The 27,284-nt window shown below is 40.3% G+C and overlaps 1 protein-coding gene across 2 annotated transcripts in view; it reads right to left on the bottom strand.

Moving 5' to 3' along the window:
* Positions 1–27,284, bottom strand: part of serinc5 (serine incorporator 5) — a 57,673-nt gene that overhangs the window by 9,220 nt on the left and 21,169 nt on the right. For both annotated transcript variants that reach the window (XM_052020220.1, XM_052020221.1), the window contains exons 2-10: positions 21,113–21,280; positions 18,322–18,500; positions 18,146–18,228; positions 10,640–10,733; positions 9,077–9,288; positions 5,835–5,930; positions 5,579–5,705; positions 4,101–4,170; positions 2,433–2,472 (exon numbers count right to left, since the gene is read on the bottom strand). In XM_052020220.1, coding sequence (XP_051876180.1) covers positions 2,433–2,472; positions 4,101–4,170; positions 5,579–5,705; positions 5,835–5,930; positions 9,077–9,288; positions 10,640–10,733; positions 18,146–18,228; positions 18,322–18,500; positions 21,113–21,280 — 1,069 coding nt within the window. The remainder of the gene's footprint in view (positions 1–2,432; positions 2,473–4,100; positions 4,171–5,578; positions 5,706–5,834; positions 5,931–9,076; positions 9,289–10,639; positions 10,734–18,145; positions 18,229–18,321; positions 18,501–21,112; positions 21,281–27,284) is intronic.

Below are 27,284 nucleotides of genomic sequence, written 5' to 3'. Positions count from 1 at the left end.
TGGAGGGATTTGGACTATGTGCAGGCAGAAGGGATTAGTTTAATTAGGCATCATTAGCTTAACTAGTTCAGCACAACACTGTGGGCCGAAGGGCCTGTCCTTGTGCTGTACTGTTCTATGTTCTAACACTAGCATTCACCTGGCAATGAGGGAAATCATCCCAAGAAGCCCTCTCCACAAAAAAAAAGGGACAAATCCAATCTGACCAATTAGTGCCGAGTCTTCTCCCAATCAGCAGCAAAGTGGAAGGTGCCCATCTCTAATTGCCCTAAAAAGATGGTGGTGAACCACCTTCTTGAATCAATGCAGTCCCTTACAGTGAAGATACTCCACAAGGGAGAGTTCCAGGATTTAGACACAGTACATGATGAAGGACTAGTAATACATTTCCAAGTCGGGATGTTACACAATTCAGATGGGAAGCTGTTCCCATTGCATCTGCTGCTCTCATCCTTCCTGGCAGTAGAGGTCTTCGGGTTGGGAAGTGCTATTGGAGAAGCTGGGTGCACGACTGCCACATATTTTACTGCCAATAAGAATTGACAAAAATGCCTGTGTCACAAAACATCAGATTATGACCTCCAACCAGAGGGAGTTTTAACTCCTTAGCCTTGGCTATCAATGGCATTACCATTGCCAAATCCCCCACCTTTAATGTCCTAAAGGGTCAACGGCCAGAAACTCAACAGGCCTAGCCACCTAAATATTGTGACGAAAGAGATATGAGTCTGGGTGTTAAGTGGTGAGTGACTCATTTTCTACTATCCTGAAGTTTCTTCATCATTTACAAAGGCTTAAGTCAGGAATATGATTGAATAGTCTCCATGTGCCTGGCTGAATGTAGCTCCAAAAACACTACTTCAGCCCCATCCACCACTCTAAACATTTATTCCTCTACCTTCAGCACACACTAGCTGAAGTGTACACCATTACAAAATGCACTGCATTTAATCTCCAAAGTTTCTCCAAACCCATGACTTCTACTGCCAAGGACAAGGGCATAAGGCACACAAAATGTAGGTTTCACTATGTCACAGACCATTCAAGAGGCAATTTACCTCCACCTTCCTAAGGGCAACTGGGGGCAGGCAATAAATGCTGGCCGTGCCACCAAAACTTTCGTCCCAAAATGAATAAATACAAATATCACCGCATTTTCTGTAGTGAATACAAATACCAAGGAACATGTTTCTACTCTAACACTCATATGGTATGACTTTAGAATTTTTTTTAAATTTAGAAGCTAATCTTAATTGTTCTTTGCCTCCAATCACCAAATTGATCTGCATCAGAAATGAAGCAACTGCAATCAACGATGGAGAGCTGCCTGCAAAGATTTTGTGGACTTTGTAGTGTAGACTTTTCCAATGTTGATTCTTTGCATCAGCTCCAGAGAATCCCTGACACCCAGCATCTGTGATGTCATCATAAAAGCTGGGCAGCCAATTACAATGAAGGTTTCTCCCCCACAGACAGGAAACACAGACTTTTTTTTAAAACCAGTTTTAAACATTTTACCTAGTACAATAATGTTGAAATTAAAAAAATGCACTAAGATTTAGGGAAATAAGATTTATAATAGGCCTTAAGAAAATGAGAGTAGTTGGGCAATTTTGAAATATTCGTCCATGGGAAGGAATAACAAACTAAGATATGACGAACAGAGGGACTGTTCAACAGTAATTCTGATTTAGTATAGAAATAAAAACTCATAACAAAATGTAACATTTTTAGTTTCTTTTAAGAAACAGAAATTGTGATCTCTGTGGTGAAGCAGGAATCAGAGGCAGCAACTCTTGGGATTTCCACTTGCAAACTCCAGCAGCTGCCATCAGATTTCCTCCATTTTAACCATGTGGAATTGACAGCATCACCACTGTCCTCACTACACCCTCTGGGTTTGCTTTGGGAGTGGCAAAAACTAAAAAGGTGCAGCTTTCTCGCTATCTCAGAACAACGCAAGATCCATGTAAATAACAGAGCAACTAACCAACACCTTCACAATATTGGAAATGGCCTATAATCTAATGTAATCAGCTTGTGTTTCTGGATAATAACATATCTGGAAGTGAACTTTCCACTGCTTTATTTTGCTTCACTACACTTACAGTCTTGAATATTAAATGCTTTGCTCACAATTAAGCAAAAAAAAAAATCTAAATAAATTCTGGGGTGGGGTAAAGAAATTTTAGGTGTTGATCTGTGACTAGAGACAGGAGAGTGAAATGGTCATGGACATGAATAGAAGGCAGGCAACGTTGCATTTGTTGCTCTTAATACCCAAGGAGCCAATTCAGTTTCACTGCCTTTCTGGGAACAGAATAGCTTCCTTGTCATAAGCCAGGCAAATGATCTGACCTGTCCCCCTTTACCCCTCCCAACACCATCCCCACCTTATGTCCAAACTATAGCAATGGAGTTTTGAAACTTGCCTTCTTCATCTGGTGCAAAACAAAAGCAGCATCGAGCTTCCTGTAATACAAAGAAAAGTCACATTGAACACAGCCTTTAGATAGCAGTTTTTTTTGGGGGGGGGGGGAACCACTTTATTCAAATACACATTTGTTAAAAACAGATTTTTCTCCTTTCAGGATACATGTGCAAACAGGAGAGCAATGGACAATTCTACATTAACCACCAGTTTTACACCCTATACAAAAAGTTACCTTTGTACTCAACTTTTTTTTATTCTGTTAATTGGGTAATAGACTTATGCAATTCTAAAATGAACAACCTTAGGCCTCACTTAAAGGACCCATTTAGAAAAACATTATTGATGCTTTCATAACTCTATGACATCATGGACACCAAAGTTAACCCCTATGACACTGTCCACTACCAACACCTATCCTCACCCTCCAACATTTCTCTCCCCCACACGCACATTCTTAATACCTACATTTTAAACTGGGGTGTAAATAACAAAAGAACAGATCGCTAACCAAGTTTGAGCAGGGTTCAATACCATGACAAAGTGACAAGTTATGGCAGCAACTTCAATGATTGCAGCCATTCAAGGAGGCAATCCACCACCATCTTCTCCAGAGAATAAGAGCCAGTCTTTATATGGGTTACTGCAAATCAGAACCATTTGACAAGGAGCTCAACTTTCACACTGTAACCACCTCCAAAGTGTCAGGCAGTGTTAGTGTATAAAACAAATAAGTTATATAGCCCTTTATTCAACCATACTTCAAGAGACTGCAATGTCAGTTTGAACACCACAAATGAAAATAAGTTGCTCGTCACATTGGATCCCAAGTTTAGACTTTACTATGTAAATATTGAGTACTTACACCCTGTCTATGGTATGAGACAACAGCTGCATTTTTACCAGGTTGTTACAAGCTCAAACCCACCCAGTCTATTTGAACATCTGCAGAGTCTGGAAGTTTGTACCAAAACACTATGTATACATATATAATTAAACATATTCCACCCACCAAGCACTCAAGGTAAATCTTATAGGGAACAGGCTAATAAGTTCCATCAAAATAACGTCAAAGATTATCTTATACACATCAATACTAGAGTATCACCATAAACTTTGTTCAGAATGTTTCTTCGACAATGCAATATTTACAGAGGAAGCAACAGGTTGAAAAAAAATTCAAGACGCACCCTGGATTTAGATATTTTTCTGAATCAATCCACTTTCTAATGACAAGCAAAAGGGGAACAAATTACACTGAGTCCACCTGGGCCTACATTCTAAAAATGGGTTAAAACCCAGAAGGTCTTTTCTAAAAGGAAACTTAGGACAATTTTTTTTTAAAGTAAACCAAACAGATTTTTTTTTTAACCAAAATCTCCTTAGTGTGCTTGTAATTCTAATTTCAATAAAAGATCTATCTTTATAACATGTCAAAAATCCTATTTTACTATTTTAACAAAAACCTACAAATGTTTCACTGGTTTAAAATAGTTTTTATAGAGCATCTTGAAAAAAAAGTGTGCCATGCACAAAGTGTCTACGTTGGGTTAAACAAAAATGAATCAGTGTTGGAATATTCAACCAGCAACGAAAATCAGCTTGAAATCAGTCCATGCATTGCCTTCGTCTTGTTACTTCTACTATGGCAAATGAAATAAATACTCACGGTTGGTTCAGGAGCTGAGATGCTGCTCACCCCCAGGGTTATTGAGCTGGAACGTGTTGTAGAAGTTAAACTAAAAAAAATGAATGGGGGGGGGGGGGGGGACAAAAAAAAAGGCATTTAAAACTGGAGCTTCTCAAATAACTCTTTTGGGAAGCCCACTTGGAAACCATTTATTATAAATATCAACACACCAAAGTGTTTCCCATCCATCTACATCAGCTCAGCTCCCCAGCTAGAAGAGCATCAACAGATGCAGAATGAAATGTTTTCCCACTCATCCAATTAAGTTGCATCATTGAAATGCCCAACTCACATATCTTGCTTCTACCAACAACTTGTTATTAATGTGTTACATCCTTGTTTAACATCCCCATGAACAGTCTGCTGGTCCACTTTCCCTTTATTTCAACACATGTAATTTTAGAACAAATATTATAATAATGCAGACAAACTGGTCAGCATTAGGATCAACTCCAAACTAGCTTTTGAATAGACTGTTTATTGGTAATTAACAGAAACATTTTGAAAGGCTTTGCCCATACTTTCACTGACAGTTTCAATTGGACATTAGCAAAAAAAAATACATGTAATCCGTGATAGAAGATTTTGCTACATGCCCCAAAGCAGGGGATTGCAGAAAGTATTATTTGTAGTTTTATAATAAACAAAATGCCAAAACTATCCAGCAATTTAAAAAAAATAAAATGGTTACTTTCAGAGATTGTATTCTTTCTCTTTTGAAGCTTAAATTTTTAAATTGTATGTGGAATTTTTTTTTAAATCCAAGAGAAGCAGTCCTGTGCAATTTGGTGCATGCTAAACTACATTGGTCTTCAATTAACTAATGCCTTGGTGGATGAGACCATTTAAAAAAAAATGAAAATTTTAAATCCACCTCTTCCAGCCCCAAGACCTTTTCAAATCTCTAGTCTTCTTTAGTTTTAGCTCCTTCCATATCCCCCAAATACAACTACTCCACCACTAAGGTTTATGCCTTCAGCTGCAAAATCCCAAGTTCTGGGTGTCCCTCCCTTAACCCTTCTTTCCTCCTTTAAGATAATCCTTAAGAGTTTTTTCTTGGGCCAAGTTTATGGTTGTCTGTGTCATTATACCCTTACGTGACTTGTTTGATAAGTTTTCTGGCATTTTCCTCTACATTAAAAGCTCTGTATGAATGGAAACAGCTGTTGTTGTTGCAAAACAGTTCCCCTGCAATTATAGTGTTACTTAGAGTCTTGATCTACCCTCCATATCTGTAAGTGTTCTGTTAATTGAACACCCCTTTAAATTCTCGCCAAATGATGAGAGGTGCTGGAATGCAAATTTAAACGTGCTGGAAGCTGGCAGTCAGCAGAGTATCTGACTGGCTGGGCTTTCTTCGTGAAGTGCTGAATATTATGGAGATCAGTCCCAGTACTATAACACCATCCAGATGCTGGTTTATTTGCTCTGAACAGCAAAGTGCATGATCAACATACCAGGCATACAGGACACAGCCATACATGATTATGGCTCCCAGCACAGACACAAGCTTGTCATCCGTTTGAAGACCGTTGCCCAACAGCTGTGGAGTGCATATTGTGGTGTTGATTCCATCCTTCATAACTAATGAGAAATTAAAAACATTCAATTCCTCCAAATGTCTTAGATAATCTTGCTTTAAAAATAGTTTAGTGTAAATAGCCCAATTAAAAAATATTTTTCCTTTAATTTTTTGCCAAAATGTATGCATACCATATTCTGCAGGTGTGTTGGCCAGCGAAGAGAAAGTAAGATACATCACATAACAGCTGATTACTCCAGATTGCAGGAGACCAGAGTTTGGCTGATCTGCAACAGAAAGCAAATAGAGAATCCTTTAAAGGGAGATAGAAATAATGAGTGGTTAATTTGTAAAGCAAATTTGGCTTTAATTTTCCAAAACAGAATCCTATTCAAAAGGGTCTCCTTTGCCATCTGCTCAGGGCTGCAATGGAGTTGGAGAAATGTATGTAAATGCATAGTGCTTTTAATTAGCACAAAATCCATCAATGAGGCAATGCTAATCAATCAACTTGCCTAGAAAACTCCAACGGACAAAGTAGCTACCAAAAATACAAGCAGCAGTATAACAGAATTGATCCAGCCTTCACTCTGTCAATGCATTTCATGACCTTGCAGCAAGGAGATGTTATAGAAAGGCTCAGATTTTGCAGTGTTGATAATCCAAGTCATAATTACTCTTTAGCAAATTTGTTGACTCTTATTCTGTGCCTTTTAATTTGATCACATAAATATTTCAAAATATAGTGGACTTTAAATAAGATCACAGCTGCTGGATGCCAGAAATCCCTCACAGCCAATGGCTGACAGCAAATCACAACGAGAATTTCTTGCCACAGAAATAGCTAGATCTCCAAGGGGAGTCTTCCTTGTTCATTGTCATTGCTTTTGCAGCTGACTGCAAAAGTTCAGCCTGACACCAGCAGCTTCACGTGGCCATCTGATTAAATAAAAATGTCTAAAAATGAAGTATTTAAGGGGGTACTTGACTATGCAAACACTCCATTTTTTTCTTTCAGCAGGACTTTACCACCAACCAAAATGGGCAATAGTAAGAGGAAGATTTGCCAATTTGCTGAATTCATTTAATAACTTTGCACAAAGCTTACGTTAAGTACATCAAGAAATGCTTCTCACACAGGGAAGCTGAAGAGACCAGAAAATAAATCAACAACTGAGAAGTATTTTAAAAGAAATGGGCCTTTAAACACCAGATGTGTGGAGATATTAGTGATAATGAAAGTTAAGGTGTCATTACTGCAAGGAGTAAACAGAATTCAAGGGTTAAGTAATTTCAATGGTTTTTTGATTTTCCAGCCAAAAATATACTTTAACATTTTGAAACAGAAAATCTAACCAGTTTGCAATATTAACCATTTAATTAATAGGCCATGGAGCTTCTGTTCCTCTTTTTGCCAGTGAACAGACAGATAAGACAGTTCCAAGTCCAGTTAGTCATCTGTGCTGACTTTGCAGAAAAGCACATGCTTTCTACAACCAACCACTGATTATCTGGGCTACAAACATGGATTAAAAATGAAAACCACAGATGCTGCTTATCAGGAAAATAGCAAATTTTGCACTGGGAGGCAGGCACTAGGTAACGAGTAATTGGCTCAGCAAAAAGGAGTTTGTTGATTTGATGGTCTGCATTTACCGGCAGAGCTGAAACACAAATAGCTGCCACCCAGAGAGATCAGAGGGCAGCTTTACACCACATTACAGCACAGGTGACAACCTCTTCAGGAGAGCAGGTTGAAGGTCAACAATGTGGGCAGGAGAAGAATGTTGGAGGCACAGCAAGATTGGGAGAGTTGGGTGGAGTGAATAGCAAGGTTAGGCGTTTACAGATAGGATGGCTTTGCATTACATAATCTATTCTTTCTGAATTACAGCTGGGAAGAGTGTTGATATTATAAGTACGATATTTCCAAACTTGTGAAAAACACTCAAACACATTCAGAGACTACATTATTATAGGTGACCATGCTCACCTTATCCTTAACGCCAGTGTCAGAAAGCACAGTCAGGTACATTTATCTGCTTAGACATTGCCTTTCTTTTATTGTCATATGACTTAGTTCCATTTTGTCAGTTCCAGTTTCCAAGAAATGCACGATTGTCACATTTGGTTTTCCTATTGGACAGCCATATCATCTAATGTCTGAGAACAGTTCCTCTTCATCACCTCAACACTTACAATCACTTCTTTTTATGTGAATGGTGGAGCACTGTGGACTGTGAACAAATTTGCCACAGCACAATGTAATCAGAGCCTTGCAATTTGATGGCAATGATGGAAAGGTTTTTTGTTTAAATTTAGGGGGAGGAGTAGACAACTTGCAGAATAATTAGGAAATGCCCAGGGAATGGACCAGCAAAATAACAAAAAAAAATAGGAGGCATACGTCAGACATCCCAGTGAAAGGAGAGGTCAACTCCACTATGAGCAGCCAAACTGGTTTAACTTGTTCCCTGCAACAAGCCATCTGGCCCTCTTCCATCTCCCCCAAGTACAACCCAGTTGGAATAATGACAAGTGTTGTCATTAGATATCAGGACAGCTGAAATAGCAAAGCCTGGCTGAAACTGGAGATGACAAAGTACAGAAACCAAAAACTGTTTGCCAATGTTACTGATGACTAAAACAGGAGAGAGAAAAAGTTAAGAGTTAGATCAATAAAGTGAAAGGAAGAAAGGAAAAAAAAAGGAAAAAAGCAAAATAAGTTGGAGTGAGAGAATCTAGCCAGCATGTGTTTGATTCAACACTGGGTTTTGGAATGGCCACAATTAATATACAATATCATATTAAAGCATAGAAAGTTTAGATCAATTAACTATTTACCAGTGATGAATAGTCTAAATATATTTTGTACATGCTTTCAACTTTTAAATGTTAGTTTCCAAAGTCACAGATCAGTTTTGATGACTTCCTAGCATTATTGCAGCAGAGGTCAGCTAACCCACCAGGTCCCTGCTGGCTTTAATAATTCCATTCCCTGGCTCCTTCTCCCTCACTCTGCCACATTTTTCCATCCAGTACTCATCCAATTCCTTTCTGAAAATACAATCATCTGCTTTCATCACTTTCAGGTTGCGTATTCCAGATCACACTGCTCAGTGTCAACTCTGGATCTTTTAGCAATCATCTTAAATCAAGTTTTTGATTCTTTTGTCAATGGAGCAGTTTCTCTTCACTTATTTTTCCAAAAATGTCATGAATTTGAGCACCTCTATTAAAACCATCTCTCAATACTCACTGCTTTAAGGAGCACAAACCCAAATAACTGAAGCCCATCACTCCTGTGAATGTGTCTTATATATACTCTAAGCATTTTCTCATGCAGATCATTAATAACACAAATGAACATAAAAGCACAGAAGGAAATGCTAGCTTAAGACATTGGAGTCAAGATTCTAAGTAACAAACTCACATTTCTGAACACAGGGTGTAATTGCCACCATAGAGACAATCAAGCAGAGACCAGTGTTGACACCCAGTAATATCTTGTTTAGCTTGCATCCATCAGGGTCGGTATAAAAGATCACCATTAGGACAACAGCACATATGGCGATCAAGTACAGAATGAGCGTAACCAGGGCCAATGCAACGTACCAGCATTTATTTTGTGCAGTTCCAGCCCACCTATTATCAGACACAAAAACAGGAGACATTGTCAGTGGTCATTTTAATAATAGACAAGATGGAAATGCCCCTGCATCATAGCACACAAGATGATGGTGCCAAGTTTTGCTGTTTCTGAGCACTGCAGATTCACTGGGTCGACACATTGAGTTATACCAGGTACTATTCCCATTTTTAAGTTGCTAGATCTGTACTGGTCTAAAATATTTAAGCACAATCATAGTGCCACATAACACAATGGAGGGTATCCTCAGTGTGAAGGACTTGGCTGCTCTAGGACAGTTTGGTTGTCATGGACAGGCAAGTTTACCACAAGTTGATTGGCAAGGACAAAGCCTAGAAGTTTGGTAGCCATGTCCTTCAGGACTCAGCCAGCTCAATCATTGGTGACACTTCTGAGCCACAATAATGAAGTCCTCCATACAGAGTACAATTTATCTGTGCCTTTGTTACTTTCAGTGCTTCTCCCAAGTACTGTTCAACATGGAGGAGCACTGATTCATCTGCTGAGGGAAGGCGTTGCTGGTAATCCTGAAGACTGACCTGATGCCATAAGACTCCATGGGCTTTGGAGTTGATGTTGAGGACTCCCAGGACAACTTCCTACACCTATATACCATTGAATTACCTGCTGTGGAATAGGTCACACTCAGCAATTGTGATGGAGTCTGGCATCTAGCCCAAAACAATTTTGTCACTATTGTACGATTAGCCTGTAGGACAATTCTTCCATTTTAAATACCAGTCCCCAGATGATTGGCAGCAAAACTTTGCAAGGTTCCCAATGCTAAGTGGTTCATCAGTTTTTATTCCTTCTCGGTTTCAAAGTACACTACAACTGAGTGTTCAGTCATTCCATGCGGAGTCCAAGTTGATCATATTGATGGGCATAGGACCACATATTGGTCAGACTGAACGAGGACAGAAGATTTCCTCCCCTAAAAGGACATTAGTGAACCAGATGGGTTTTCATAATAACCCAGTAGTTTTGTGGTCATCATCAACATGAATCACATTTTCTTTTCAGCTCATCAAGGATTGGACATTATGCAACTGGAACATGCCTGGATCACGAAACCAACTAAGAAATGGAGCACTGTAGACCTTGCCTTCAGTATTAAGGCAGATTAAGTGCTAATTTCATAGTGAAGGAGTTTATTAGGAAAAGTGATCACAACATTAGGATATTATATTCAGTTCAATGGTGACAAAGACTTCAGTTTCACATTGGATTAAGTTTAAAAAAAATTAGAAAAAGTTAAATGGGTAACTTGAGCAAAATAGATTGGGGAAGTTTGATTATGTTTGCCAGTCAGAGAATCACTGATCCTAAAACTGAGAAGCAACTCACCAAGTCTTGTTCCATTTATGTGCAAACTCCACCAGCAGTATGAGCTGAATCAAGATGAAGAAGAAGGCTCCAGCAGCACCAATGTACAACCACGCTGTGCTCAACAAAGCAAAGCAAACCATTAGCATGCATGACCAGCCAGCCTAGACAAAATGCTGCAGTTTTTGCTTTAGAAGTATAGCATTCATTTCTTCAATGTTTGGTTTACCAACTAGTTAAAAGACAGTGTGGCCTAGAATTGCCCGCCTCAGAACATTGTAGTTAAGGGCAGGTTACACCCAATTGTGCATGTTCAGCAGATTCTTGCGTATGGGACCCAGTAACACTACAGCAAACAAATGTTTTTATTAACCAATCAGATGGAGAAATTAAAAGACAAACAGAAATACCTGATGAGGGGAATATTATAAAAATGACAGTAAAGTTAAAAAAAAATAAAATCTTAATTTTACTTTAAAATCGTTAACAATATAACCGAAATGACACCCAGTTAATCTTCAGCATCAGATGGATTGATTGGCAATAGATAGAATATTTATGTTTGTAATGACAAAACTTGCATAGCCATTATGGATTATCAAGTACTTGACATTAAAGGGGTACAGTAACATGGAGACTTTTGAAGATACCAGCTCAAAAACCCAATGATGCTGGAGGAACTCAGCAGGCCAAGCAGCATACACGGAGGAAAGCTGAAGAAGGGTCCTGACCTGAAATGTTGACTGCCTGCTTTTCTCCACACATGCTTCCTGGCCTGCCGAGTTCCTCCAGCATCGTGTTTTTCATCTAAATTCCAGCATCTGCGGTCCTTCATTTCTCTAAGATACCAGCTCACCCCTGTTGAAACATCAACTCTCTCCCTCCAACTGATGCTGCCTTAAAAGCCACCTAGATTAGTACATGGATAGGAGAGGTTTAGAGGGCTATGGGCCAAATGTGAACAGATGGGACTAGTTCGCTGGGCAAAGCAGTGGGCATGGACGAGTTAGGCCGAAGGACCTGTTTCCATGCTGTACGACTCTGACTTGCTAAGTACTTCCACCATTTTCTCTTGTTATTTCAGACTTCCAGCATGTTATATTCTGTTTTACAGCAGTGAATGGTCACCTCCAACAGGTAATGGGGATGCTGCACATCCCAAGAGAAATTTTGGTTGGAGAACCTGCTGCCCTCATCCTTCAGATTAAGTACAATTGCAGAAATCTGAGTGGGTTTGCTGCTGTGCATTTTGCATATTTTGGATAGTGCAGCTGTGCGGGCGGGGGGGGGGGGGGGGGGGTGGGGAGAGAGAATGATGTGCAATTCAAGCAAGGCACTTCACCTTGAGTAGAGCATTACCTGAGCTGATGCTCTAGGTAAGTTGACAGTAGTCCATCATGTGACATGTGCTTTGCAGATGTGGCAAGGATTTTGTGGGTGTGAGGAGATGCATCATTCACCACAGGATACCCTGGCCTCTGACCTGCTCTTCTCACCACTGTATACATTTCTGGTCAAAACTACACTTTAATTATCTTCTGACTGCAGACAATGCAAAATACTGAGGAGATCAGGTCTGCCTCCTCAAAAGTGGGTGTAATGATCTACTACACTTCCCAAAAAGCAGGGGAGCTCTGACTAATCCTTCCCCGAATCACCATTAAATCTGTCATTTATTTCAGTGCCAATTAAAGGACATGTGCACAGAAAACTAGGAGTCACGTTCTTTATATTACAACAGGGGCTACATTTCAAAAGCAAATCAGTTGGCCGTGATGTACTTTGAAACAGCTGGAGGTTGCAAAATGTTCCATACAAAATACAAGCCACCTCTTGTTACATTTTTACAGCATCCATTGTGGAATGAATGTATAGTTTGAGGTTTTAATTGACCTACTGCTTCCACTAATGCACCCAAGTACACCAAGTCAAATGAAGGACACTACATTGTGTTTTTCTTCTAACGTGTGGAAGGAGGCCATTAAAGTCCTTGCTGGCTCTCAGAATAATCTCATCCCACACTTACTTCCCTGCAAACTGTTCTCTCACATGCCCATCAACATTCTCCATTATCCTACCAGCCACTATAGCACCCAAATAACCTACCAGCTGTTTTCCCTGGGGTGAAGGAAGCTGAGAGGTGAAGTAAATAAAGATAGAGGTATACAAAATTATAAGAGGCAGAGATAGGCCAAGATGGAACCTTCCCCCCCCCCCACCACATGTTAGGTAAGAGCATTGGATTAAAGGTGAAAGGAAGGACAACTGAAAAGGGGATCTGCGGGTAAAAAAGGAGTTTCATTTACAAAAAAGTGGTTAAAGTCTGGAACTTGCTGTCAGAAGGTGGTGGAATCTAGTACAGTCACTAAGTGTAGGGGACATTTAGACAGGCACTTGAATAGGCAAGGCACAGGATACAGACCCAGTGCTGGCAAGTGGGTCTAGTGCAGATGGGCAACAAGGTTGACATGGACATGGTGGGCCGAAGGGTCTACTTCTGTGCTGTACAATTCTACGGTTTGAGCATAAAGTCAAAGTGAAACTTTGGCACTGCAGAGAAATGTTAACACAATAATATTCACAGTGGACCAGTGGAACAAAGAAAACGTAGCATGTTTATGCAAGTAAAGCCATGGGTAGATCAAAACAAGATTCTCATTGTTTATTAAAATAAAACCACTGAAAACAAATAGTCACATGCAAAATGAAGAGACAAAGCACTTACTATCCTTCAGAATCAATGAACTTAAGTCACCAGCACAGCTGACACAGGATAGAGCACCAAGAGACTCCTGTAATAGGTGGATACAGCCCAAGAAACTGACTCTTGTGCTTTGTTGGTTCAAATGCTTTTTACTCATTCAGAAATCTAAACCCAATTATTATTCCAGAAGGCTTGCATCGTTGCTAGTCTATCTACCACAAGTGGATTTCAACCAGTGGAACAAAACAAGTTCAATAACTGCAAGCTTGCTCAATCCCAAATCCCTGCTGATAAGAAGAATCCTTTGTGGCTGGGCTGCACTGCAATTCAGTCCTCAACTCTCCAATTTTATTGTGTTCACTTACAGGGAGCTGCAGTTTAGCATCAGTCCAGTACGTAGACATCATTCTCCACTTACAGTTCCTGCATTGTTCTCCAACAACTTCAGCTCAGAGGGCAAACAATAAGCTGAGCTATCAAGCACTTTATTCTATGCCTTTAATCAATTGTGTTCAATGTTGACCTTACAGAATATTTAACCTTTTACCATCCACATTAATTGGAGTGGAGTCTGTACATTCTTCTCTGCGACCATGTGGGTTTGCTCTGGGTGCTCCAGTTTCCTCCCAAATTCAAAGAGACAAGCAAGTTCAAAGGTTAATTTGCCATTGTAAATTGCCCCAAGTGTATAGGTGAGTGATAGAATCTGGGAGTTGATGGGAATGTGGGGAGAATAAAAAGAAATGAAGAGTAGTGGTTGAGGGGGACCCATTTTCATGTTTTATGTCTCTATGACAACAAGTTCCCAACAAAAGGACACTTCCAATTTGCAATGGAACAACTTTTAATCATGACGATTTTTCCATTTGAAACAGATTTACATATTCTTTGTTTATATACATGCATAACATACAAAATAAAAAACAATTTCCTTATGATGCATTATAGAACTGCAAAACTGCTCAAAAGGCACAGGGCATGAACTTATTGTTCAAGGTATAGAACTTGAAAGAAACCATCCTGCTGTGACAAGCTCCACCCGAGCCAGAAAGTACCATACAGAAATGTGCAAATTGGAAACTATCCAGGGTTTTAAGCAAGTGGAGGAATTTTAAAATACAAAAGGAGCCTTAATGCATACAAACAAAGAAAAGACAAGCATAGGATTAACCTAGGATAGGATATAAATAGCCACAGAATAAACAGGGTTACAGATCACAAACATAAAATGATAACAAATAACATGAGGAAAACTGCAATTAATAGCCTGTTAAACAAATCTGAATAGCTGCCCATACATAGTACAGATTGATAAACTACAGCAACAGAAAATCATGGCTCAGAATTAAGCACTGCAAGGTATCCAGAAAAGATTCAGAGAGGAAAAAGGTTAGGTAAAGTAGCTCTACTTAATGGATAATACAAGAATAGTTGGAAAAAAGTGACACAGGCATCAGTAAGATAAATAGATAGAGATAAAAGTTTATAAAGTGCTTGACTAATACAGGTGGCCTACTGAAGGGAAATATATAAACAGTTCTGAAAAAAAATAAAAGAGTATGGGGATTTTGACTACCCCAGAATTAACCTGAGCAGAAAAAGTAGGTTAAAAAGAGCATACAAGAGTAGAGCTTCTGCAATACGTGCATGCCTTGTCCCTAACCCTGTTAGAAAGAATAGAGAATTCAGCACAAGATTTGGTAATGGGGAATGAACCAGAAAAGATAAAGGCCCTTCTATTTTATTTTTTTATATATGTAATAGGCACCATTTTATATTTTAAGATAATGGAGAAAGATACAAGTATGAGGAAATCCTGGCAAATTGGTAGAACTGCTAATTTTGAGATGCTAATAATGGAACTTCTGGGAAAATGAAACAGACATTATTGCCCAAAGATGTTGGATAGCAATAGAAAACATTTAACAGTGATCAGAGTTCAGAAAATAATATTCTCTTTAAAATCAAGTCTAGACCAATGTAAAAATGGTAGAAGGGAAATATTAAGTTAACATAAGAAATAGGAGCAGGAATAGGCCATCTGGCCTGTCAAGCCTGCTCTGCCATTCAATAAGATCATGGCTGATCTGGCAGTGGACTCAGCTCCACCTACCTTTTCCCCCATAACCCTTAATTCCTCTACTACGCAAAAACCTAACCGTCTTAAAATATATTTAATGAGGTAGCGTCTACTGCTTCATTGGGCAGAGAATTCCAGATTCACTACCCTCTGGGAAAAGCAGTTTCTCCTCATCTCCATCCTAAGCCTATTCCCCCAAATCTTGAGGCCATGTCTCCTAGCTCTAGTCTCACCTACCAGTTGAAACAACTTTCCTGCCTCTATCTTACCTATCCCTTTCATAATTTTATATGTTTCTATAAGATTCCCCTCTCATTCTTCTGCACTCCAGCGAGTCCACTCCTAGGCTAACCCCCTCATCTCTGGAATTAACCTGATGAACCTCCTCTGCACCGCCTCCAAAGCCAATATATCTTTTCTCAGGTAAGCAGACCAGAACTGCACGCAGTACTCCAGGTGCAGCCCCACCAATACCCTGTACAGTTGCAGCATAACCTCCCTGCTCTCAAATTCAATCCCTCTAGCAATGAAGGCCAGCATTCCATTTGCCTTCTTGATAGGCTGTTGCACCTGCAAACCAATGTGAACACCAGAAGCAAACATGACAAGGAAGATTTCAGAAGGTTAGGGGAAAAGTAAAAATTGAAGCAAATTTGGAAGACAAAGGGGAACTGTGAAATCAAATTATCTGGGAACAAAACAGAATTGCAGAATATACTAGAGATGGGTAAAGAAAGGAACGGTGGAGGGAATAGAAAAGACGAAGAAACATTAAATAATTAGTTTGCCTCATTTATCAGGGAGACAATTCAGGTTGACATGAAATCAGAGGATGAGATCAGACAATGTTGCAACATTTAAAATAAAAATATTTTAACTGAACAGAAGAGAATCATGCCCCTTGTCCAATTTTATTTACATCTGTGCATGTTAAATAAACTAGGGCGAGACAGCAAGGCATTATGACATTTAACAATTTGCTAGAAAAAAGATGCAGTGCCAGGAGGTGGACATCTAAAGTAATGAATATTTTAGAGAGAAAAGATACTCAGGGGAGTTATAGTCCTGTTTAATATAGGTGATAAAAAGCATAATTGGTACTAAAGGATAAAATAGAAAACATTATATTTTTGTCTTCTAATCACCTTGGATTTTAAAACTGGAAGCTTTACCAACCTGACCATATCCTTCAAGATGGTAACGGAGTTTTAAAAAAAAGGGCTATGCAGCTGACATAATTTACCTGGATTTGCAAACAGACTTCAATAAATTGCTACATAATGAGATTAACTAAAGTTAGCACATGTGGAGTTAGAAGACGGATAGCAGAGTAAATAGCTAGGAGAGAAGAAATTTTGCAGTGGATTAGCCGAGTAAATATCCAGCTAGCTTCAGTCAGAAATCAGAGTAGGGTTTCAGAAAGTAGAACATGGTGTCCCAGAAAGATAAGTGATGCTACTCCAAGTTATATTAACAATTCAGAAATTTTGGGGGGGGGGGGGGGGGGGGGGGCATGGGTGGCAATCACAATTTTTAAAATTTCCAGATGACATCACACTGAGGTCACCAAAGACTGCAACAAATTAAAAGACATTACTTTTAAGAATAGGCACATAAAACCAGCCAGGGAATCTTATCACCCAGCACTGGTGTGAGTTATTACATTTTGGTATGAAAAATAAAAACTTAAAATCAGATAGAGGAGCAAATGTGTACTTGTACTTGAAAATCCAAATCAGTGATGAGGGTTAAAAAAAACAAAAGCAGTTTGGCCTATTTCTAGAGGGCAAAATTGAAAAGTAGATACATTATGCCAAACTTGGATTGAATACAGATTAAACAGTGTTGTGTACAATTATGACTGTCATATTATAAAAAGGGTATATAGGGACTGGAAACAAAATTTTCTAGTGATGTTATCAGAAAAAGTTGTACCATCAGGAAAGAATAAACAGAGCTAGATACCTTAACAAAAAATATTCAGAGGCAAGCATATACTGTATATTCATTTTCTTCCTTACATCCCTCAATTCCCTTAACATCCATAAATCTATCAATCCAAGTCCCTAATACAGTCAGTGACCAAGACTCCACAGTGCCAAAGAATCATACCCTTTGGGTGAAGAAACTTCATATTGAATGGAGCTCCCCTAGTTCTCGGCACTGCAGCCATAAGAAACATCATTCCTGCATCTCCCCTGTCAAGCCCTACATGAATTTTAAAATGTGACAATGAGATTTTCTCATTCTTCCAGACTCAGGAGTTTTCTAATAACCAATCCCCAAGCCAATTCCAGCCTCAAATGCTCCAGTTTTTGTCTAAATAACTGCTTGAGTGGCACCTCACCGAAGGCCACATTATAGCCACACATTTCTCTCATCTACTCTGCTTGTTGCCACAGCAAAAAAAAACACGACTTCCCTTTCATAAATCCATGCTGACTCTACCCATTCCTACAATTATTTCCTAACTGCCCTGTTACCACTTCCTTAATGATAGATTTCAGCATTCCCTTACTACTAAAGTCAGGCAAACTAGTCCATAGTTCATTAAGTAAACAAAGCTCTTGACATACATTGGGGGAATGTGTTTCTTGCTTTTTAAATAATTTTACATTAGCTTATGGCCACAATTTAATAAGACAATGGACATTAAAAGTATATCCAAATTTAGGAAAGCCTTCACCACAGGCTTCCCGCAAAAAAATGACAATTAACTGGTTTTGTTGTCAAGTAGCTTTACCTTTGTGAAAGGTGTCCTGATCCGGTATAAAGAAAGCCCCTGCACACATTCCAGCCAAAACCACAAGCTTCACAAACCAGAACCTAGACAGAATAGAGATAAAAGAGTGGCATACTCTAAAATGGAATGCTGTTTTCTTTCACCTTATGGCCTATGGGTCCATCAAGGGTACTTACCCGTTGTGGAGGTACGCGCGACAATCTTTACTGGTTTTAACATTGATCATCAGGATAAAGAAAATGAAGAAGAATACAGCCATTCCGAAGCAGACCTTGTAAACAGCAGAGTAGCCAACGAGTTTTTCACAGTCAGCACCCGCTTGAATGGTCTTACAAAATTCATTGTAGAAGGGAACCTGTAAAAAAAAAAGCAGGGTAGAAATAATAAGATGCCAGAGTTTCTGCACTTTTACTTCACAGATACCATGTATTTTACCTCATGTTGGGCCTATCAGACAGGACTTGGTCCATGGTCAGGGAAGGATTTGTTTAAATTGTTACTAGGAGCACAGAAAAACCAATAAGGGAAGCTACAAGAGAATCAAAGAGGCATGCAACTAGATCCAATTCCTATTGTAATGGTTAATTTAGTAGCTCTGAGACCTACAACAAACTCCAATTTGCAAACTGATTAGTAGTCTTCACTTGGTTACTACATTTCTCAATTGCAGAGTGCAAAATAAAAGAAAGTTTCAAGTTGAGCTATGATTTTTAAGAAACCTATACAGTTCTACAACCACAACCTATACAGAATTAGACTTTAGTAAATATTTTAACCCTTTAGCATGCACAAACTATGTATTTCCATTTGTGGGCAATCTGAAATAGGATAACTCCAGAATAATGAAAGACTTTCAGTTTCAAACAAATTTGCAACTACTCTTTCATATAAGAATCCAGAGGTTCCTATGAATCATTACATAAGCAGACTTACGGAAATGTATCAAAGTAAGAAACATTAATACCTAAACTAAAAAAATCAATAGGTGTAGTTTAGGGACAGATTCCATCTGAACCACAAAGGCTTAATGGAGAGATAGGAAATGCTTTAAAACCAAATTAAGATGGGAGGAGGTTTTGTTACTTTTTGTTTACAATTCCTCTATTCTCAAAACTTCCTCCACTCAGATCTCAACCAGCACGGACAATGGTTTGAACCAAACTGAAATATTTTATACCATGCAACAGCGTAGCCTCAGCCTTTGACTGACTGCTGAATCTTGACAGTTGTGAATACACAATCCTTTATCATCTCAAAGCTATGAATTCCCAACTGGTGGTTCCTTCAATTTGGAATGGGATAATCCTTTATAATAAATGGTAAAAACACACTTTTGGTTCTGAACAGATGACGAGGTCCCACATGACAAGCTGGTCTGGAAGGTTAGATTGCATGTGATCCAAGGAGAGATAGCTACTTGGATTCATAATTGGCTCCATAGTAGGAAGCAGACAGTAATGACTGAAGGTTGTTTCTTGGACTGGAGACCTGTAACTAGTGGTGTGCCACAGGGGTCAGTGCTGGGATCCTTTATATTCATTATTTATATAAATGATTTGAATACGAATGTACAAGGCATGGTTAGTAAGTTTGCAGATGATACAAAGAAAGGTAGTATTGTAGACAGTGAAGATGTTTATCAAAAAGTATGGGGATCTTGGTCAGCTTGGTAAGTGGGTCAAGGATTGGCAAATGGCTTTCCATTCGGACAAGTGTGAAGTATTGCTTTTTGGGAAGTCAAACCAGGGTAGGACTTGTACAGTGAATGATCAGGTCCTGGGGAGTGTTGTACTCCCAGGTCCCTCTGTTTCACAAGTACATAGTTTGCTGAAAGTGGCACCACAGGTAGACAGGGTGAAGGCGGCATTTGGCACACTGGTCTTCAGTCAGGGTGTTGAGTATCGGAGTTGGGACATTATGTTGTAGTCGTACAAGATGTTGCTGAGACCACACTTCAAGTATTGTGTACAGTTTTGGTTGCCCAGTTATAGCAAATACATCATTAAACCAGAAAGAAAGCAGAGAAGTTGAGAATGTTGCCAGGACTTGAGGGCCTGAGTTATATGGAGAGAATGGGCAGGCTAGGACTTTAATCCTTGGAATGTACAAGATTGAGGGGTGACTTTATAGAGGTGTATAAAATCATGAGGGGTAAAAGATGGGGGAAGAAATGTGTTCACCCGAAGGAAGGGGAACTAAAGACTAAAGGGCAAAGGTTTAATGTGAGAGGTGAAAGACTGAAAAGGGACGCAAGGGACAATTTCTTCACGCATAGGGTGGTGTGGGTATGGAATGAGCTGTCAGAGGAAGTGGTTGAGGCAGGTACAATAACAACATTTAAAGTACATGGATAGTAGGGGTTTAAGAGGAATATGGGCCAGATGGGACTAGCTTGGAGGGGACCATGGTCAGCATGGACAGGTTGGGCCAAAGGGCCTGTTTCCCTGTTGTATAACTTGGAGATAGATGGTCTCCTTCATATAGAACACATGATCCTCTATTAAAGCATAATAATTAGGATGATCAGTTCCATTTTAAGTGCTCCTTAACCCTGGCAATTTGATTGGTGGCTAGTATCAGCAATTACATTTAAACCATCAGATCAAAATAAAAGTTCCATAAGGTTCACTGATATCCTCCAGTGAAGGAAAGCTGCCATCCTTACCCAGCTTGGTCAACAGCTGACTGCAGACCCACTTGGATTCTGAACTGCCTGCTCAGCTTAGGGCAAGTAGGTGGACAAAAATGTCAGTATTGCCAGCAAAGTCCTCATCCTGTGAAGGACCAACTAAAATGTAGGTCAAACTAAACTTTAAAAAAAAAATTACAAAAATATGATTAGTTCCTTAAGATCGAATATCAAAAACCTGCAGATGCAGGAGAACTGAAAAGAAGAAATCAGAACTCCACCGGTTAGGTAGCATCTGTGGGAAGGGAAAGGGTTAATGTCATTAATCTGTTACTTACATGTGTCCTCAATGCTTCTCCCACGGTTGGAGACAACATAAGGAAGCAGACAATGGTCCCCAGAATGTGGTAGAGAGTATACATGACCCGGGTCCCCGTGGAGGTTTTAATATTTGGACAGCTGCTGCAGCAGAGAGAGCAGTCGCTGGAACCACAGCAGCAGGCCAGCTGAGGGCAGAAGAAAATTAAACGTTTAGTAATTCTTCCTTCAATAAATTACATCAGATATAAACATTAAATGGCCAGCATTAATCAGAACTTTCCACCGTCTTATCATCAGACTAAACCAATTGATAAAACCAATCTTTGAAACACTTTATAAAAGGGGAGGCCACAGGCAAAGTATCAGTCATGATCTAAATGAACAGACCTGGCTTGAGGGGCTGAATGACCAACTCCTCTTTAAGCTCTTTACAAAATGGGAAAACCAACTGAGAATCTTAGCCCAGCACAAGACCATTCATCCCATCTCTGGTCTTTTTTTTAAAATCAAGATGAGCAATCATTCCTCAAAGACAATGCATATTGCAAGGTTAAGGACTTGCAGTTTTTCCACCCCCCCCCCCCCCCCCCACTTACATTACCTCATCCAATAGAGACTATTCTTCCATCAGGCTTATTATGGAGATGTACATTTTGAAATGAAGCCTTAATTTTGCCTCTTACTACTGTGAACCTGTGCCCCACCCAAAGACACAGTTTCAAAAGTTTCAACGATCTTGCTATCATCATGACTTTAAGATCATCAAAAAACTAGAGCAGGGTGAACAATGTCTTTTAACATTAATCTAATGCCAACGTCTGGGATGTCATATTTGCAATCTGATCAAGCACAAGTTAAATCCATCTGGGTAAAGCAACTGGCTGCAATTTGGGGTCCCTATTAATGTCCATTATTAGGCGAAATAAGGATTCATTGGACATGCAAGCCTTAAAATGAAAGCTACATTTGTCTATGTAATAAACATTCCACCCACTTTGATGTGGACAGCCAGGAGATACAGAAGCTAAGCAACTGAAAATGCAAAGTGTTCACGAATTGGAAACTCCACTACACCACAAGGAAAAAATTGAAACAGCTCTACAGGAACCTGAAAACTAAATCCAACAGAAAATCTCTGACCACAGAACAGATGATGGATGAAGAATGGGCAGGAGGCTTAACAACTCATTGACAACCAAAACATGTACACATTCTTTAGTACAGTCAAGGCCATCCATGATTCAAATACCCAAGAACCCCTCACTTCAGGGATGGATAAGAACTTAGAGAACAGAGGAGCTGCTGATAGGCACTGGAAGCAGCACTTTGAAGAATTCTCTAAACATGACTCCATCCCACATTAAACTCTTCTATCCTGCCTTGCTCTCAACCCAAGACAGCCAAGTTAATAAGGAGATAGGCTAACAGAAAAACATGGCCTCAGGAGTAGATGGTATCGCCACTGAAGTTCTAAAACTTGGAGAAAAATCAATTACAAATTTACAACTCATCTCCCACACCTGGGAGCAGGAGGGCATAGCAGGGAACTTTAGAGATACCAGAATCAAGACAAATTCAAGAAATGAGACAAATATTCCTGCAGCAAATAAATGAGTCTCCCTGCAGTATGTCTCAGTCATTGCCATAGTCAACCACCACCTCCCAGAGGCCAAAGAGCTGCTTCCTGAATCACCATGTGGATTCCATCCATCTGGAATCAATAGGGATATGATTTTCACCACACGTCAAATCCAAGGGAAGTCCAGGGAGCAGCACAGCTTTTTGCCTCAATCGAGAGGGACAGTGAAACATTCTTCTTAAAGTTGCTTGATGCAGAAATATGGCTCAAATCATGTCTGCTGCAAAACTGTATGCAAGCCACAATTCTAGCCAACAGGTCCACAACACTCAATTTCAGTACATATTAGTGTCAAGCAAGATTGCATCATCACCCCCAAGCTTTTCTCAATTTGTCTGTCTATAATACAGGACTTCATCTCCAACTAGCTTGCTACTGGAGTGGAGTTGGACTATAGAATGAATGGCAAATTCTGATGAAGGCTCTTGACCCAAAACATTATCTCCCCTTCCAAGATCTGCTGTCTAACTTGTGGACTATTTGCAACATTTTGCCTTTATTCCAGATGTTTTTGTCTTAAGCTTATGCTATCACCACTCAAGAACCAAGATCACCTCAACCTCTGTCATTGAATTGCTATAAGCAAACAATATCCATTTATGCTCATGTCCAGGAGGTTGAAATGAAAGTCATTGTTGACTTGTTCACTAAAGTATACATGAGAATGGACCTTACACCAACACATCTGCAAAACAAAGGCTATCAGACTGCCTCCGCTGTACAACATTGCCCTCTGACAATAAAAATCGTTGACAAAACTCCAAAATAAAACTCCCCATCTGCCAGGGTCACTCCTCAGTGAAGAGGGACACTAAGGCTGTGGTACTGCACACTCAATTGATGCAACCAGGATATAATGTTTGAACCAATGCCATGCAAGGCTCATACAATTCAATTACAATCCTGTGTAAAGTCTGCACTAACAGAATTGAAGGTGCATCTTTTGAAAACATTTGCTATCTGTGATCTCTCCCTCTGATTCTTTCCCTCCTTGAGATTCTTGCTCATCTCACAGCATAGGTTTGGTGTAGGCACACCTCCCCTGGAATTCCCTGCCTCGTGTAGATCAAGAACAGTGCATGGTTCATTGGGAGCAGGAAAAGACACAAACATCTCATTTCAGCAGCCCTGCCTATGGAAAATTCTGTACAGAGCCTTCACACACATGTTAAAAATAACACAACTTACTGAAGCAGGGAAAAATAAAGATTTCAAAAAGCCAGAAAAGAAAAACACTTCTGGTATTTTGCCTCCACAGACTGTAACAAGCAGCAGGGAGTCCATTTATTTTGTTTCCAAATGAATCCATATGTTTCATGTTAACATTAAGTATTTGTTTTTTTTCCATAAATTCTGCATGAAAGAAACACTCGTTCCTTTGAGTATCCTGTGTATGTTGGATGTTTAAGCAAGCATCCTGTCACTGTAATTAAACATTCTGCTCTCCCTCCCAGACCCTTGGACAAGTTGCAGTGAAGTACAGCAGCGTCTCAGTCCCATTGCAAAGTGGGTGGGGTGAGCAAGATATTGCACTGGGACACTGTACGGTATTGCATCAGTATAGCAACAGAGTCTCCTCAAAGGACACGTCCTTTCCACTGTGGTCATGTTTTTGGTTTAAACACAGCTGGGGAAATGGAAAAAAGTTCTTTTTTTAGGTTTCTTCAGTGAACTTCTACAAATTTCACATAGCAAGCTTATGTCAAGAAGTAGTTGGAAGATGTTACTATGGAAGATAAACTGGCCAATTTAGGTAAAGACTTCACTACTCATTACAATGAACAGAGAAGCACGAACTTATTTCCTAGTAATAGTCTTTTTAAAGAAAAAAACAGGTCCCTTGTCACAGGAAAGCAAAAGGACAACCACCAATCATTTCTCTTGATCACCCCACAGCAACCAACCTACTGTACAGGGTGTTTTACCATGCATTTAATTCCACCAACCACTCAGATCTATAAACTACACAATTAAGCATGCCACTAGAGAATTGTTCTGTAGAGTTTAACATGGAGGCATAGGGATTGGGAGGTGTTCAAAAGTTCTTGAGGTAGGTTTGAAGGTATGCCTTAAAGAACTCCTTAAAAGGGGACTTCCAGAGCCAAGGCTTCAGTCGGTTGAAGGAACAGCTAGAAATGTTGGAGATGCCATAAACGGATGAGCAAGTTAATATAAAAGGCTAAAACGAGGGAGTTGATCTGGACTGAGCCGAAGAGCTAGTGAATTAGAATGAGAGGCAATCTCACTGAGTAGCACAAAATACTTATGGACAAGGTAGATGTGGGAGTGATGTTTCCCCTGGATGGTGTGTCTAGAACTGGGGGGGGGGGGGGGGGGGGGGGAATGTTCCTCCACAGTCTCAAAGAGACTGACCATTGAGAACAGACACGGAATTTCATCAGCTGAAGAGCAGTGAATCCTTGGAATTCTCAACCCTCTTGGGTTGAGAAGCACCAGTAATGACTATATTTAAAGACAGCTCAATAGATTTTTCCACAGGAAATTGAGAGATATGGTGTTGGTATACAAATGCAGAGCTGAGGTAGGAGATCAGTCATGATCTTGTTTAATGGAGAAGCGGGTACAAGGGCCCAAACAACCTACTCTTGCTTCCATTTATATTCTTCGTGCCAGAGCCAGATAGGGTAACAGAGAGCAAATGTTTTAATAAAATTACACTCTACAGCTAACCCATGTCCACTGTTCCAGGAATGGAATCATTAATGTCCATCTGCCCCATTTTGCTGCACCATCTAGCAGCTCATTGGGAAACTAACAATACTAATTAAACTTGATTGTAAAAGGCAGTCTCCTCTGAAAAATTGCCCAGTGATCAAAGGCTTGATCCACCCCTCCAGATCAATTTATCTTCCAAGTCCTCACAGCACAGACTGGGTCCCCATTTGTCCCCAAACAGCCCAATGATGGTCAACATGATCTAATTTCCCCAAACAATGCTTCAAAAGGAGCACTGCAAAGGGAACAATGCAAGTAATTGTGCATCTGTCATAGAAATTGCATCATGGGAAGTTCCCAGAGTGACGGGAAGCTGCTAGGAAACAGTCACCGTCACAATCTACATGTTTCCAATCAAGGTGCTGAAATTAATAGTATCAGAGAGCCATTGGCTCAAGAGACTTTGGTGAGGAGGCACAGGTGAGTAGCAGGTAAGAACAGGCAAGGTTTTTATTTTCCTGTTAATCTGTCACCTTTCATTTAGTGTAGACAAAATGGCAGTCAAATGCTCCTCCTGCAAGATGTGGGAAGTCAGGGAACCTCGTGGTCTCCCTGATGACTATATTTGTGGGAAGTGCACCCAGCTGCAGCTCCTGACAGTCCAGGTCAAGGAAATGGAGCTGGAGTTCAATGTACTCAGGATCATCCAGGAGGCCAAAGATATCACAGATGAGTTTAGTGAGGTGGTCACACCTCAGCTGCAGGCTACAGATAGATGAGTAACCACCAGGAGAAGTAAGGGGAGGTAGGGAGACTCCAGTGGCCATTCCCCTCACTAACATATCCCCTTTGGATAATGTTTGGTGGGGAGGGGGGGGGGGTGGAAAATGGCCTTTCAGAGGCCAGCAGCAGTAGCTTGGTCAGTGGCACCGTGCCTGGCTCGGAGGCAAAGGGAAGGGTGAGAGCAGGCAGAGCGATAGTGATAGGGGACTCAGCAAGGCGAGCAGAAAGGAGTTTCTGCAGCCACAAAAATCGAGACTCCAGGATGGTATTGCCCCCCCTCCCCCAGTGCCAGGGTCAAGGATATCTCGCAGTAGATACAGAACATTCTGAGGGGAGGGTAGCAGCCAGAGGTCATGGTCCATATAGCTACCAATGACATAGGCAGGAGCAGGGACAAGGTCCTGCAAAGAGATTTCAGGGAGCTATTAGAAAGTTAAAAAGCAGGACTTCCAGGGTTGTAATCTCAGGATTACTACCCGTGCCACATGGTAGTGAGGTGAGAAATAGATACATTATGCAGTTCAATACATACCCAAGGAGCTGCTGCAGGAGGGGGGACTACAGGTTAATAGATCATTGGGCTCTGTTCCAGGTCAAGTGGGACCTGTACAAACAAGATGATTTGCATCTGAACTGGGAGGGGATCCAAGATCCTCACTGGGAGCTTTGCTAGTGCTACTCAGGTGGGTTTAAACTAGAGTGGCAGGGGGATGGGAACCACAATAGCAGGGCAACAGGTGGTATGAAAAGCAAAACTGAAAGTAAGGGCAGCAAGGGGCAGGCTAATAAACATACTAGGACTGATGGGCTGAAATGTGTTTAGCTCAATGCTAGGAGTATTATGGACAAGGAGGATAAACTTACAGCCTGGATCAGTACATGGAATTACAATGTTGTTGCCATTATAGAGACCTGGTTGTGTGAGGGCCAGAACTAGCAGCTCAACATTCCTGGGTTTTGTTGTTTTCGATGTGATAGACAGAGGGTAAAGAGGAGGAGGGGTTGCACTACTGATAAGGGAGGACATCACAGCAGCACTCAAAGCACATACTGGAGGGCTCATCCAGAGGCAATTTGGGTGGAGCTCCAAA

Source organism: Pristis pectinata, chromosome 7 (genome assembly GCF_009764475.1).
Source record: "Pristis pectinata isolate sPriPec2 chromosome 7, sPriPec2.1.pri, whole genome shotgun sequence".
NCBI classification, from domain to species: Eukaryota; Metazoa; Chordata; class Chondrichthyes; order Rhinopristiformes; family Pristidae; genus Pristis; species Pristis pectinata.
This window is presented reverse-complemented; position numbering and strand designations above follow the sequence as displayed.